Source organism: Ostrinia furnacalis, unplaced genomic scaffold (genome assembly GCF_004193835.3).
Source record: "Ostrinia furnacalis isolate ACB-3 unplaced genomic scaffold, ASM419383v2 OfSCF3139, whole genome shotgun sequence".
In the NCBI taxonomy this organism is placed as follows: Eukaryota; Metazoa; Arthropoda; class Insecta; order Lepidoptera; family Crambidae; genus Ostrinia; species Ostrinia furnacalis.
In genome coordinates this window covers 121,051-133,176 of record NW_021133378.1, presented here as the reverse complement: position 1 = coordinate 133,176, position 12,126 = coordinate 121,051, and the positions used below count along the sequence as shown (strand labels likewise).

The 12,126-nt window shown below is 37.0% G+C and overlaps 2 protein-coding genes across 6 annotated transcripts in view; one reads left to right on the top strand and one right to left on the bottom strand.

Annotated features, from left to right (window-relative positions):
- Window positions 1-12,126, bottom strand: part of Adamts-like (A disintegrin and metalloproteinase with thrombospondin motifs like) — a 50,518-nt gene that overhangs the window by 9,957 nt on the left and 28,435 nt on the right. For 4 of the 5 annotated variants that reach the window (XM_028310937.1, XM_028310940.1, XM_028310936.1 and 1 more), the window contains exons 5-8: window positions 6,953-7,088; window positions 6,140-6,269; window positions 1,853-1,995; window positions 209-264 (exon numbers count right to left, since the gene is read on the bottom strand). In XM_028310937.1, the coding sequence (XP_028166738.1) occupies window positions 209-264; window positions 1,853-1,995; window positions 6,140-6,269; window positions 6,953-7,088 (465 nt within the window). Of the gene's footprint in view, window positions 1-208; window positions 265-554; window positions 608-1,852; window positions 1,996-6,139; window positions 6,270-6,952; window positions 7,089-12,126 lie in introns of all 5 variants that reach the window. The other variant, XM_028310938.1, reaches the window with a different exon arrangement.
- LOC114357360 (homologous-pairing protein 2 homolog) lies at window positions 2,971-4,964 on the top strand. The gene is made up of 3 exons (XM_028310942.1): window positions 2,971-3,387; window positions 4,333-4,591; window positions 4,819-4,964. The coding sequence occupies exons 1-3, from the start codon at window positions 3,165-3,167 to the stop codon at window positions 4,949-4,951; spliced, it is 615 nt and encodes a 204-aa protein (XP_028166743.1). The 5' UTR covers window positions 2,971-3,164; the 3' UTR covers window positions 4,952-4,964.

Genomic DNA, 12,126 nt, shown 5'->3' with positions numbered 1-12,126 from the left:
GTTTACAGAAATGTACAGTGTAATAGAAGAGACAAATTGCAGAAGAGATAGTATTATTCACAAGGTGCGAATATGGTTTCACGGATTGGGTAAAGGTATTACAGTCAGGTGGACAATGATCCCACTGTGATATGCAAATTAAGGAGTGAGGGACATCGATGAGAGAGAAAGGCGTGCTTTGAATGTAAGGTCTTTGAAACACGCCTACCTGCCGTCCCTCTATTGCACGCATCGTTCGCGTATTGTCTCCTGCACATGTCTAGTCTGAAAGTTTACGGAAATAAATTCATCTCAATCATTAATCAAACAAAAACCCTGTCAGGTCATTCCGATACTACACACACGTCTATAACATTTACTGAAATGATACAAACGGTGCCTGACCTCGCAGAACGTATTGGGTGATGCAAAACAAAATATTCAGCGCCATTACCAAAATCCTTTACCTCGTACATTAAAATATGAAGCCAAATTAATATCACTGGCAAGCTTCGGTTAATGCGGAGCTGATACCACTCGCAATCCTATGAAGGTTTGTTTTAAAATCAATTTACCAGCGGTGCCTTTTGTACAGCGACCACCCTTGCGTCGACGGCACATGTCATACCTGTAGGTGAAATTAGTTTTGGTGTCTTCATTTTGCTTCGTCTACGAATCACTTTGCCAAGACTACGTAGATCTATGTTAATGCATTAAGAAAACAGTATAAAACTTATTTCAATTATAATTAAGGAGATGAGTCTAAAACTGGATGCCACAACAACAAACGTCATGCCTCAGGCTTTATACAAAGCATGCGTAATCGATTGAACGTTCTTTCTGTATTTTTGCAATAATGGCGCTAAATTTTAGATAGTAAAAACTATTTACTTACCAGCTTACCTGAACTCCCCAGTAATTAGAAAAATTAAAAATGTTTACATAAATATTTTTGTACTGAAGGTAGGTAATAATTATGCTAGAAACAGGTTACTTAGTCATCATCATAATAAGTCACCTATTCATGGTCAGTAATTAATAATACTTTATGACTAGGAAATAATAAGTAACAGACTCGGATTATAAAATATTGTACAATATTGCACATCCATGTCAAGTTTCAATCCAAGCAATATTTGGCAATGGGATGCAAATTAAAATTTTAAACTAGTAATCAATAAATCCACACGTCCTCATTCACAATAATTAAATTATGAATTATGGTTGTGTTCATAATAATTATCTTAAAGTATTTTTTTCAGCACTAACCAAAAGATCAATATCGCTTCAATGCAATATTTGAACATCAGTCGATAACCCCTTGCTAAAAAGCTTCACACTTGTTGAATACTAGTTTGGATTGATGTTTCCATACCAAACGCCCCGCAGACTAAGTACAGAATTTTAGTCGGCCGATAGTTTAGTCGGGCTGTTAATTAGTATGAACTTGAAGTGCGCAAATTATACCTACCTACCGATTTTGTATCGATCAATTCCGCTCCGCATACAAATTGGAAGCGGACCAAACTATAGGCCGACTAAAACTCTGTAGTCTGGGGTAACGTGTCTAAAGCCAAGTCCAGACGGGTGTAATGTGTAGGTACTTAATGTAATCCACCGTGTAATGTAACACGAATTCTACGTGTGGACGGCACTACGATCATTACATGGTAGAGTGCTGCCCATACTATTGATTACATTACACGATACATTCCATTACGCGTTGCACTCGTCTGGACCCGGCTTTAAACAAGTATTCGACGAGCGTAGCTTTTATTAAGGAGTTAGGTCTAGACAGGGCCTAAACTGCTCCTCAGCTGTCTGAATTTGCGAATTATGAATGCCTATCCAAAACAAATAGAATAGTACTCACTTGGTGATTGCAACAGCAATGTCGTACACGGGCAGCCGTCGCTCCCGGAACAGATACTTGCCCATGTCAGTGAGCGCAGCAGCCGAGTCTATGGCATCGCGGCCGACGCGGTTCTTCTCGAGGTAGGGCGTTGCGTCTCTTCCCTGGAAAACACAGACGATAATACTTAGAAAAAGTCTAATGAAACGCTTAAAGCCGGGCCTCAACCACGTGTTTTGCTCTACACAAGCAACAAAAACATGTCAACATTTGTTCAACATTTTTTGTAGGCAATTTTGTTGAATGTTGATATGTTTTTGTTGATTATATAGGGCAAAATAGGCAAAACACGCGCTGGAGACCCTTGTTATTAGGTAAGGACCGGCTACACAACGCAAACATGTGAAAGATTTCTAGGATCATCGCTTGACACCAACCAATGACATGTTTTTGTGGTCCAGCTCTACTTGTCGCTTAAATCAAGCCTAAGAGGTGTGTGTAAGGGTGTGAATGAGAGACTAAGAAGGTAGGGACTATTCAACTTACATTAAAACAAAATATTGTCATAAAATGTGATACTTAAATCACTCCATTTAATAGAAATGTCATGCGAAAAATATTACCATGTATAACGATGTTAATGAAGATAAGCCTCCGACGTTGCTGGATCACGTGGCCGAAAAACTAGTTTAACAGTGATTCAGATATTTGTTAAGTTAGAAAACTTTCCTAGCCTTGAACAAATAAATTGATCGTTTTATTTTACAAGATAGCAACCAAACTAGTTCTTGTGTTTTGTTTTCTCTGTTCACGTGTTAATACACAAATTTAAACCAATCAAATACCTACTCGCTGTAAATCTAATTATGAATGCAGGTGTTCTAATTTATACAAATCGTTATGTATTCGTACCAGATGTAAATTCAATTCTGGAAATCTTTTTTCCTACTTATTCGTTTACGAGTTTATAATGGAAGTAATGAATGTTTATTGTAGGTAGGTACAGGCTCAAAGCTTACTATTTATTTTATGGTTAGTACAAGTTGTGCCCTTTTAATCAGTTGAGATAATAATTACTTTATGTTTAAAAATGAAAAACAAGCTTTTTGTAGGAAATATTTCGGTATAAATATTAATCAAAACCGAATTACTTATATGGATTGAAATTATCGATTGTACAATTCCAAATCGAATAAATGAAAAAATATTCCTTTGCCACTAAAAAGTAAAAATTGTCTATGGCGATCGCGCATGCGCGCACTAGGCGGGGCGCCAATTTGTAAACATTGTTTGCGTGGGTGTGAGTGAGTTTTAATCGAATTTTTAAATTACAATGGCCAGTGAGGCTATTTTGAAGTATTTAGTGGACACAAATCGTCCGTATTCGTGTGCAGACGTGACAGTGAACCTACGGGGAGCCTACACGAAGACTGTCGTGCAAAAGAATCTAGACGCTTTGGCGGAAAGCGGCAAAATAAAATGCAAATTGTACGGCAAGCAGAAAGTTTACGCGGCGATACAACTGGACAATCAGGAAGCCGAGAACGATGTTGAAGGCCAGTACTTTGATATTATAAGCCTCAGAGCCTGTTTTGTTTTAACAGTTCTATTGATTTTATTGACAATGACTTGGTATAAAACTATTTTTACCTATCTGTGTGCAATTTTGACTACGATGATTTTTCGAGATCCGCTCGTTGTTGACTAGTAAATTATTTATTCAATCGAATTAGTAATGTGTAGTCATTAGCATAATCTATTAATCAGTTAGCAGTCGGTGATATTTCTGGTGGTTAATTTTATCGTTCGACGACTATGTAATTTATTTGTGGTTTGCGTTTCGGACGGTGAAATCCGCTGTCAGAGGTTTGATTCTCGACATAGATGACTGTTTATGTGATAAACAACCTACAGGTATAGCGCTTAGCTCAGTCAGTGCCTGAGGTAAGGGAGGGGTGACATTGATTTATTATGACGTGACAGAGCATACTCTTTTTTTTTAAATCTGTTTTTATTTAGGGACTTTTGTTTGAAAACATGTCAGTCCCATCGAATCTTAACCTACGCTTACAATAACATTCACTATTTAGAAAGAAATTTAATCCTGCGAAACCATATCCACCACAAATCTTGCAGCTTTGCTTGTTGGGTTAGCTAAAATATTAAGAAAACCTCCTACATCGTACGCGTTGATGTGAAACTTTCGCAGGATTAAATCCTCCAAAAAGGCTCCATGGTCATAATAGGAACACTGGTATCCACTCTATAAAGCGCTGATGTACCATTTTTAAGGTCACAAAAGGCAGCTCCTAAACCATCTCTAGACAGAGCATACTAATCTGAAGCAAATTTTAAGAACGTCCCAAAAAAACCCTCCCGTGCCGCTCTCATACCTCAGGCACTAACTGAGTTAAGCGCTAGACCATTATTGTTATATCCAAGCAACTTGAAAAAAAAAACCTCTTTTTTGGCTGTCTTATAATGTCATTAATTTATTACAGACTACGACGCCCTATTCAAAACCTTGACCGAAACCCTAGCAGAGAAGTCGAACGGTCTAAAAGCGGCCGAAACTACCCTCAAAACCCTCACATCTGCACCCACCACTACATCGGCCAAAAGCCAGATAGCCGAGGCCAGGACCCGAATAGAGAGTCTTGAGGCCAAACTGGGTACCTTGAGGAACTCCACGGAGGTCCTAAGCGCTGATGAAAAGGCTACTATTATGAACGCACATGATACCATGTTAAGAGAGTACAGGTAAATATGTTAGTGAAGGGTATAGTCAGCGTCAAATATTTCGTGACACCCAAAGTGGCCAAAAAGTTGACAAAATTATTCCAATTGTAACAAAGACGTGAAACTTTTTGGCTACTTTGGGTGTCCCGAACTATTTGACTGGGACTGTACCAAAAATTTTAATTGAAATTATTCACATGAAAGGAGACAAAATAATTGCAATTTATATTTAATGTTTTGTATTACAGGAAACGCAAAAGGATCTGCTCAGATATATTGGAAGCAATTCTAGAAGGATACCCGAAAACCAAGAAAACTTTGCTCGATGAACTTTGCATAGAGACAGACGAAATGGTCGATTTTAAACTTATGTCTAATTAACTTCATAATTTAACTGAAGCTTGTAAAATTAAATAATGATTAAATTGTTTGATAAAAAGGTTTTTTAATTTATAATTCTTATGGTTTTATTTTCCTTGTTCGAATTAAACATGTAGTAGGTACAGTCAGCGTCAAATAGTTCGTGACACACAAAGTAGCCAAAAAGTTCGCAACACGTCTTTGTTACCTACTTGAAATAAGGTTGTTGTCAACTTTTTGGTCAATTTGGGTGTCACGATTACTATTTGACGATGTTTGTAGGTACAGTTCGTGACACCTACCTACATACCTCTTGCCGCCCAACTTTAACACAATCTATAGTTAGAAACATGCATTCGCGTTGATCTCTGAGGTCACAAATTGTCATATTGTCACGCGCTATAAATGTGAGTATACCTTTATACCAATTACACACACGATTGGCATCATAATAAACAAGCTTGCCTTGCTATAAATATTTAATTACACTGTTTGCTGAGCGCGTTGCGTGCTACCGGAATAATGTTCCGAGTTTTTTGTCTGTTGCAAAACAAATTGTGCAGTGCGATAGGAAATGCAAATTATTCTTGAAAACCATTGGAATTAATTAAATAATCTTTTAATACTGAGTAACAAAGATAGTTTTAAACAATTCGAATCTCTCGAATTTTTATGTGAGGCACTTAAGACATCGTAAAAATAAAACCTCAAAAGGTTGCTCATACACGTTTATATCGTTTAAGACACCTACAAAATGGTTAAACGCCGACCTTTTCTTATTATTTCTTGCGATAATGTTGACAAACTACATCCTGCTCTACATGGGATTTACAGAGTCCCCATAATAGGGAGATATTATGTTTTATAAAGAAGCACTTTTACTGCATCTCAATAGATGGACAGTCATGATTACTTAGATCAAAGAAGGAAGCGAGCTTTATCTGGATTCTAAACCACAGAAGAGCTGGTTTTCTTACCTTTAACTGCCGAAACACAAAAATGTTCTTCTCTATACGCACTTGTAGTACTTATTATGGCGCAAGTACACTATGCGAGAAAATTGACCGAGACGAAGCGCGAGCCCGCACACCGAAGTATGGGCTACGCACGGCGAAACTAACCAAAGTGCATGTTTACACTTACATCTCGATCAATTTCCCGCATAGTGTACTTGCGCCATTATAGGAGTAGCCAGGAGTTACGACTTACCCTGGATATAATAATCCCAGCGATGGATATCCTTATCCTGGGTCCTTTCAAAAGTTTGTACCGGAGGTCGACGCCGTTCCAGAACGAGACGAAGTAACGCTTGATTTGCACGTTGTCGCCTCCGTGTAATCTGGGGAGCACAGTAGATGCAACGTTTAATTACAGAACTTATTATAACATCTTCTGGTTATTTTATGGTTTAATTTCTGGCAAAACTTCCAGAAAGAGAGAAAACATAAACACATTAACATGAGTAGGTAATTTAATTTTGTAACAAACTAATAGAGATGCAAGTGAACAAATCAATTTAATGGATAGTTTCAAACCAAACTAAAAACTTTGTTTAGAATAGCTTATTCTATACGATTACCATAATAATTTAATTAAGTAACTTTAAAATTAAGTAATTCTAATTGTAAAATTCCTGAAAAAACAATTTCTTTCACAATTAGACTTATTTTTTGAAGAAAGAGAAAAATAAGTAAGTATTTATTATACCTATGTCAATGAATACGCATAAAGTGGCCTAAAATTGACCTTATTCCAATTTTTTTTATTAAAAATAGTCCCATTAGCCCCTCGTGTTAAGCTAAATAAGCTTGTGTTACGAATGGGCTCACCACAATAGTCGAGCGGCGCGGTGTGATTTGAACCCGCGTTCCTCGGATCTCGAGTCGGCGGCCACTCCGACCCCTTCACCGTTCGGCTATCGTGGCGACGTGTTGCGAATTTTTGGCTACTTTGAGTGTCACTATAATTATTTGTCGCTGACTGTACCTACAATGGTAAGTAGATAATAATGCTGACACTAACCTGTACCCATCATAATCGACAATGACCAGGATCTCCGGGTAGATGACATACGGGGCGTCCCGTTTCCGCCGCGAGTGGCTCTCGGTGGATCTTTTCCTTCTGAACCGTTTGCCCAGGTGGTCTGGCTCCATGAATGCTGTGGAGAAATGATGAAGATGATAATTTAATTTATTTACTTAGATAGGTACACAGTACATAAAACAGTGCGAGTACGCTCGCGCTGCTGGGGCAGAAAACTTCTCGATTGCCGATCGCGGTCTAAGAGTAAGCGCACACCGTTGATTTTTCGTCGGCCGATAGTTTAGTCGGGCAGTTGATCAGTATGAGCATGTATGGGAGTGCGCACACTACGCCGATTTGATTTGGCCGATTCTTCATACAATTTAAAATCGGGCACAACTATCGGCCAACTAAAAATCAACGGTGTGCGCCTACTCTAAGACGTAGTGGGCGATGATCTGGCGCAGGTTGCGGGAAATATGTACTTGAATGCGGGCAGCACATTACCGGTCGTTATGGAAATCTTAATTCTTAATTAATATCGTTGCGAGTCCAATCACAGTTTTAAATATCCCCCGGGACAAACTTGGTCTTCACTGGTTGGGTTTTTATTCGCGGTCAAGCTGTAGATCCTGGCTACAAGGGAGTTGCAGCGGTAGGAAGGAAAGATGGGAATACTTAGACTCGTTTCAAATGAAGCTCAAGGTACAGTAAGGTATTAGGTTACTTTCTATACTCAGGCACTTGGAGGAACACGTTATTGTGTTTCTGACCAAAGACTTGACTATAATTACCATAATATCGCGATGTCACCGCGACATTCATAACATCAATTATTATACTTGCTAATAAATCTATTGCGAAAATTAAGTTATTTATTTAATTATGCTTTTTTGCAAGAAGAGTATCTTCAACTTTGACTAGACTACCTATAATTTCATTATCTTCTGGACCAGACTTGGCGTCGTTAAGCAGTCTTGTATAACGTTCGTTTGATTTGTGCCCGGCTACCGATAATCCTAGCTTAGCACCTCCTGGCGCCTCTTGTTCTGCCCGCTGTTGTCATTTGAATTTTAATTTCGAATTCGACATTATGCGCAGACTTGGACACAACTGAGGTGGATGCGGTAGTTCCACTTTACAGTTTAGTGGTGTCGCTTCGTGGTGAAGTAAAGGAACCTAGGCCGCAGTTGGTAATAGGTATAAGACAATATAATTTAATTTTAGTAGATCACAATATTATACCTATTACAGAAATAGTCCAGCAGTCGATTCAATAAAGCATAAATTTTTGCGAGACGTTTGATTGGTTGAATTACAATATTTAGACCGATCACCGGCAATCTGTAATTGAATTGAAGTTTGAGCTTCGTTCCGTAACTGGAACTTAAAGTTGGTGCCCGGATAGTAAGGTTGGCCACTTTTCTAGATCCTTGTCTATTACCCATTATTAGGAGTTTAGCTTGGTTAGGGATTAAATAGTTCAGTGTAAATTGAAGTCAAGGATATCTATCGATTTGTCCAATGTAAGAAAATCTACTTGTTCTACATTATTATTGTTTATTTCTAAAAAATGCAAGTGTATTACCATAATATACCAAACCATTATAGCAACAAGCGCCTACTTTATACCTTTACACTATGCCAGTCTTCTCTATTATTATAAAATCGAAAACAACAAAAAACTAAGGTATTGGCAAATTTTAAACAAAACCAGGCAATAATTATGCAGATGTACGTTCGTAATAGGTATAAATTAATGAAAAACATAATCTGAATCCATTGAGTCGGTTGGATTAATAAAAATGTTCTCGATAATGTTGACTATTTCCAGACGAAGGGGTCATAAGGTCATGTTTGGCTGACGTCATGATGGATTTTATATTCGATAACTTATAAAGTTAATAATAAGTCGAAGACGTTAGGGAAAACCATTGGTTATCTTAATCGGAACTAAGTCTAAACTAGTGTCTGTGACATTTTGCTGTAATAGGCTTATGTAGGTTTAGTCACGTAGATAATCAATTTTTGTTCAATAATAGCACTAAATTACAATCATTGAAGATTCTCTAATCCTAATGTTTAATTTGAAAAGGTAATAATAATATGTTGCAACGAAAATCTAATCTGGTAAGCTTTAAAGCTCGTTCTTTCGTTTCAGCCGAAAGCCGTCCACTGCTGGACAAAGGCCTCCCCCAAGGATTTCCACAAAGACCGGTCCTGCGCCGCTCGCATCCAGGCGCCTCCCCCGACCATCACCAGATCGTCGGTCCACCTAGTGGGAGGCCTGCCCACGCTACGTCTTCCGGCTCGTGGTCGCCACTCAAGAACTTTCCTGCCCCAGCAGCCCCAAGCTTTAAAGTATTTAGCCCATTTTCAGGGCACGAGTACCTACTGAAAGGTAATAAACTTTACACAGTACCTACTTACAGAAATTTAATATAATAAATAGACACACAATGGTGGATGGATCTAACTTAGATAGGTAGTGGATAGAGTACAGTCAGCGTCAAATAGTTCGTGACACCCAAAGTGATCAAAAAGTTGGCAACAAAACCTCTTTCCTGTAACAAAGACGTGTTGCCAACTTTTTGGCTACTTTGGGTGTCATTTGACGCTGACTGTATCTATGGTCAACCAATAATATAGATAACCCACGCTGAACTGTCCCACCAAACTCAATGACAGGGGGGCGCTACCATCGTTCAACTATATGGTTTCAAACATGGCAAAAATCAGAACCAGCGATCCGGTATTGACGGTGGCGCCCCTCTGTCAATGTCATGCATAGGACAGTTCAGTATTTTGGAACTATATCATATTTTCTTATTACTTGAAGTTACTGCGCCATATTGATTGTAGTATAGGACAGACAGATTGGAGACTTTTAATTAGATTCAATTAGCATCTAGGATTATAGTCGTAAAGATGCCCTCTGTGACTGTGGTCGGACCGGTCGGCCATTTTGAATTTATTGGCGATGTAGGTAAAATTGAAAAGCGGAATATCGCTAAGAATACGTAATTAATAAAGGAAAACTTAATTCTATTTAAATTCGAAATAAATTTATTATGTACAAAGATTTGAAGAAATAACGAAAAAAGTTATTGTTGCATCATTACCATATCGTTGGCAGTGACATCTTTCCCGTGCGTATGCGCATATTTCTATACGTTTATGCATCACGTGTTTCCAAGTTCATGGCTATATTCTACATAGTAGTGGTATAAGTCCATCAGACGTTTACTATGTACTTGTAAAACAAATGTTTTGGGTTAAATAACAATTTTACCTATTCTTTTAATTACTTACTTATAATTTAACTGAATCATCTTTTTGCGTATGAAAATTGGCCCTCAGCCAGCGCTCAAGATTCAGTATCTGAGATTGTAATAGCACAACAGGTAGTATAGTATAGAATGCATTTTTATTTAAAAAGATACAGCCAGTGTCCAATGTTTGTGATACCCATTGCCGTCAAAATGTTCGCAACGTCTTTGTTACAATAAAAATTGGAATCAGGTTGTGTTGTCAACTTTTTGGCTACTTTGGGTGTCACGAACTATAAATAATAATAAATAATAATAAACATCTTTGGACAATCTCACACAGCGCCATCTAGCCCCAAAGTAAGCAATTAATATGCTTGTGTTATGGGTGCTAGCTTAACGGATATACTACTTATATACTATTTTTTTAAATACATACATATTATAAATAGTAACACCCAGACCCGTCACAGATATTAAAATTCATCATTTCAATTTCTGCCCGGCCGGGAATCGAACCCGGGACCTCTCGGCATAGTAGTCCGTTCTGAACCACTATTTGACACTGACTGTAGAAGGAGATCAAAATACAAATATAAAAAATAAAACCTCGCTCACGTTTTATTATAAAAATAAAACTCTGAAATAGCATCCCAAACAAAGTGGGTTTTTAGGCCTATAGCATAAATCAAACAACGAAATCTGAATCCACTTATGACGTGACATACCTACTTACCCACATTACGTTCATTTACCTGATCATGTCAATATTAGTCCAATGCTGAGGTAATGAGTACGTGCTGCTCAGTAAATTAGTTTTTTAATTATTTGAGTTCGTTGACGATTTATGGTAAACATCGGGTGTTGTTTTATAGTTTTTATGAGTCAATTAGATAAACTACTTAATGCCCGTTTTCACCATCAATCCCTAATTCTTAAGTGACTCCTATGGTAAAAAATAACAGGAATTTTATTTGCCTTTTATTTGGTCACTTAAAAATTAAGGATTGTTGGTGAAAACGGGCATAAGTAAGTATTATTTGGAACTAGTTCAGTTGTTATAGTTCATATGAATGATGATAATAGAAATTAATATAACAATATCGATACAAAAGTTATAATTGAAATACTTAATAATATTAAATAAGTAGATCAAACCAATGATTTTTTTACGTATGTCCAGAAGACAACGACTGATTAATTGTAATATTAGCATAAGTATTAATATCTAAAGTTATGAATTCACTGTACCTAACAAGAAAATTCAGAAGTGCTTTCTGATTTCTCGTATTTTACTAAAAATCTGTTTTTTTTTGCAATTATGAAGACATACCTACTTATTTTTTTAAGTTTCGAGCGTTTGTCAAAACTCTTAATTAATTATTATGTTAAACAAAACCAAATTCTAGAGATTGTTAATTAACTTTTTCACGACAAAATCATAATCAAATTAATTAATTAATAAGCAGTTCATCAAATAAACATCATAATGATACGTGACGGACTTCACACGGAAACCGGTACGATTAACATAATCGATTTATCTCGATTATCATCATGTGCAATCGATAAAATTATTCGGATGCGCGCACGCACGTGCTACATTACACGTGAACTTGGTTTAATCGATTTATTCATATCTATGATTGATATATAGTTGTTTTGATGAGATAAGTCAGGAAATGTACTTTAGAGTTTATTAACAAGCGGGTAAATTAATTTTCTTTACTGAAAATGAGTAATCTATAAGACATTTAATGTGTAGTTTATGATACATAGGTACATAATTAATTAGTAATTACCTGGGCGAAGAAAACTTCAAAGACAAGGAAAAATACTACGAGTACGAATGTGTATTAATTAATTTAACTAATAATGCAAAAACATTCAAATTAACCAATCAAA

Excerpts from the sequence above, each read along its gene's own strand:
- LOC114357360 (XM_028310942.1), top strand. The coding sequence starts at position 3,165 with ATGGCCAGTGAGGCTATTTTGAAGTATTTAGTGGACACAAATCGTCCG. Across the intron at positions 3,388-4,332 it reads AGCCGAGAACGATGTTGAAG|ACTACGACGCCCTATTCAAA; the intron begins GCCAGTACTTTG and ends AATTTATTACAG. Across the intron at positions 4,592-4,818 it reads ACCATGTTAAGAGAGTACAG|GAAACGCAAAAGGATCTGCT; the intron begins GTAAATATGTTA and ends TTTGTATTACAG.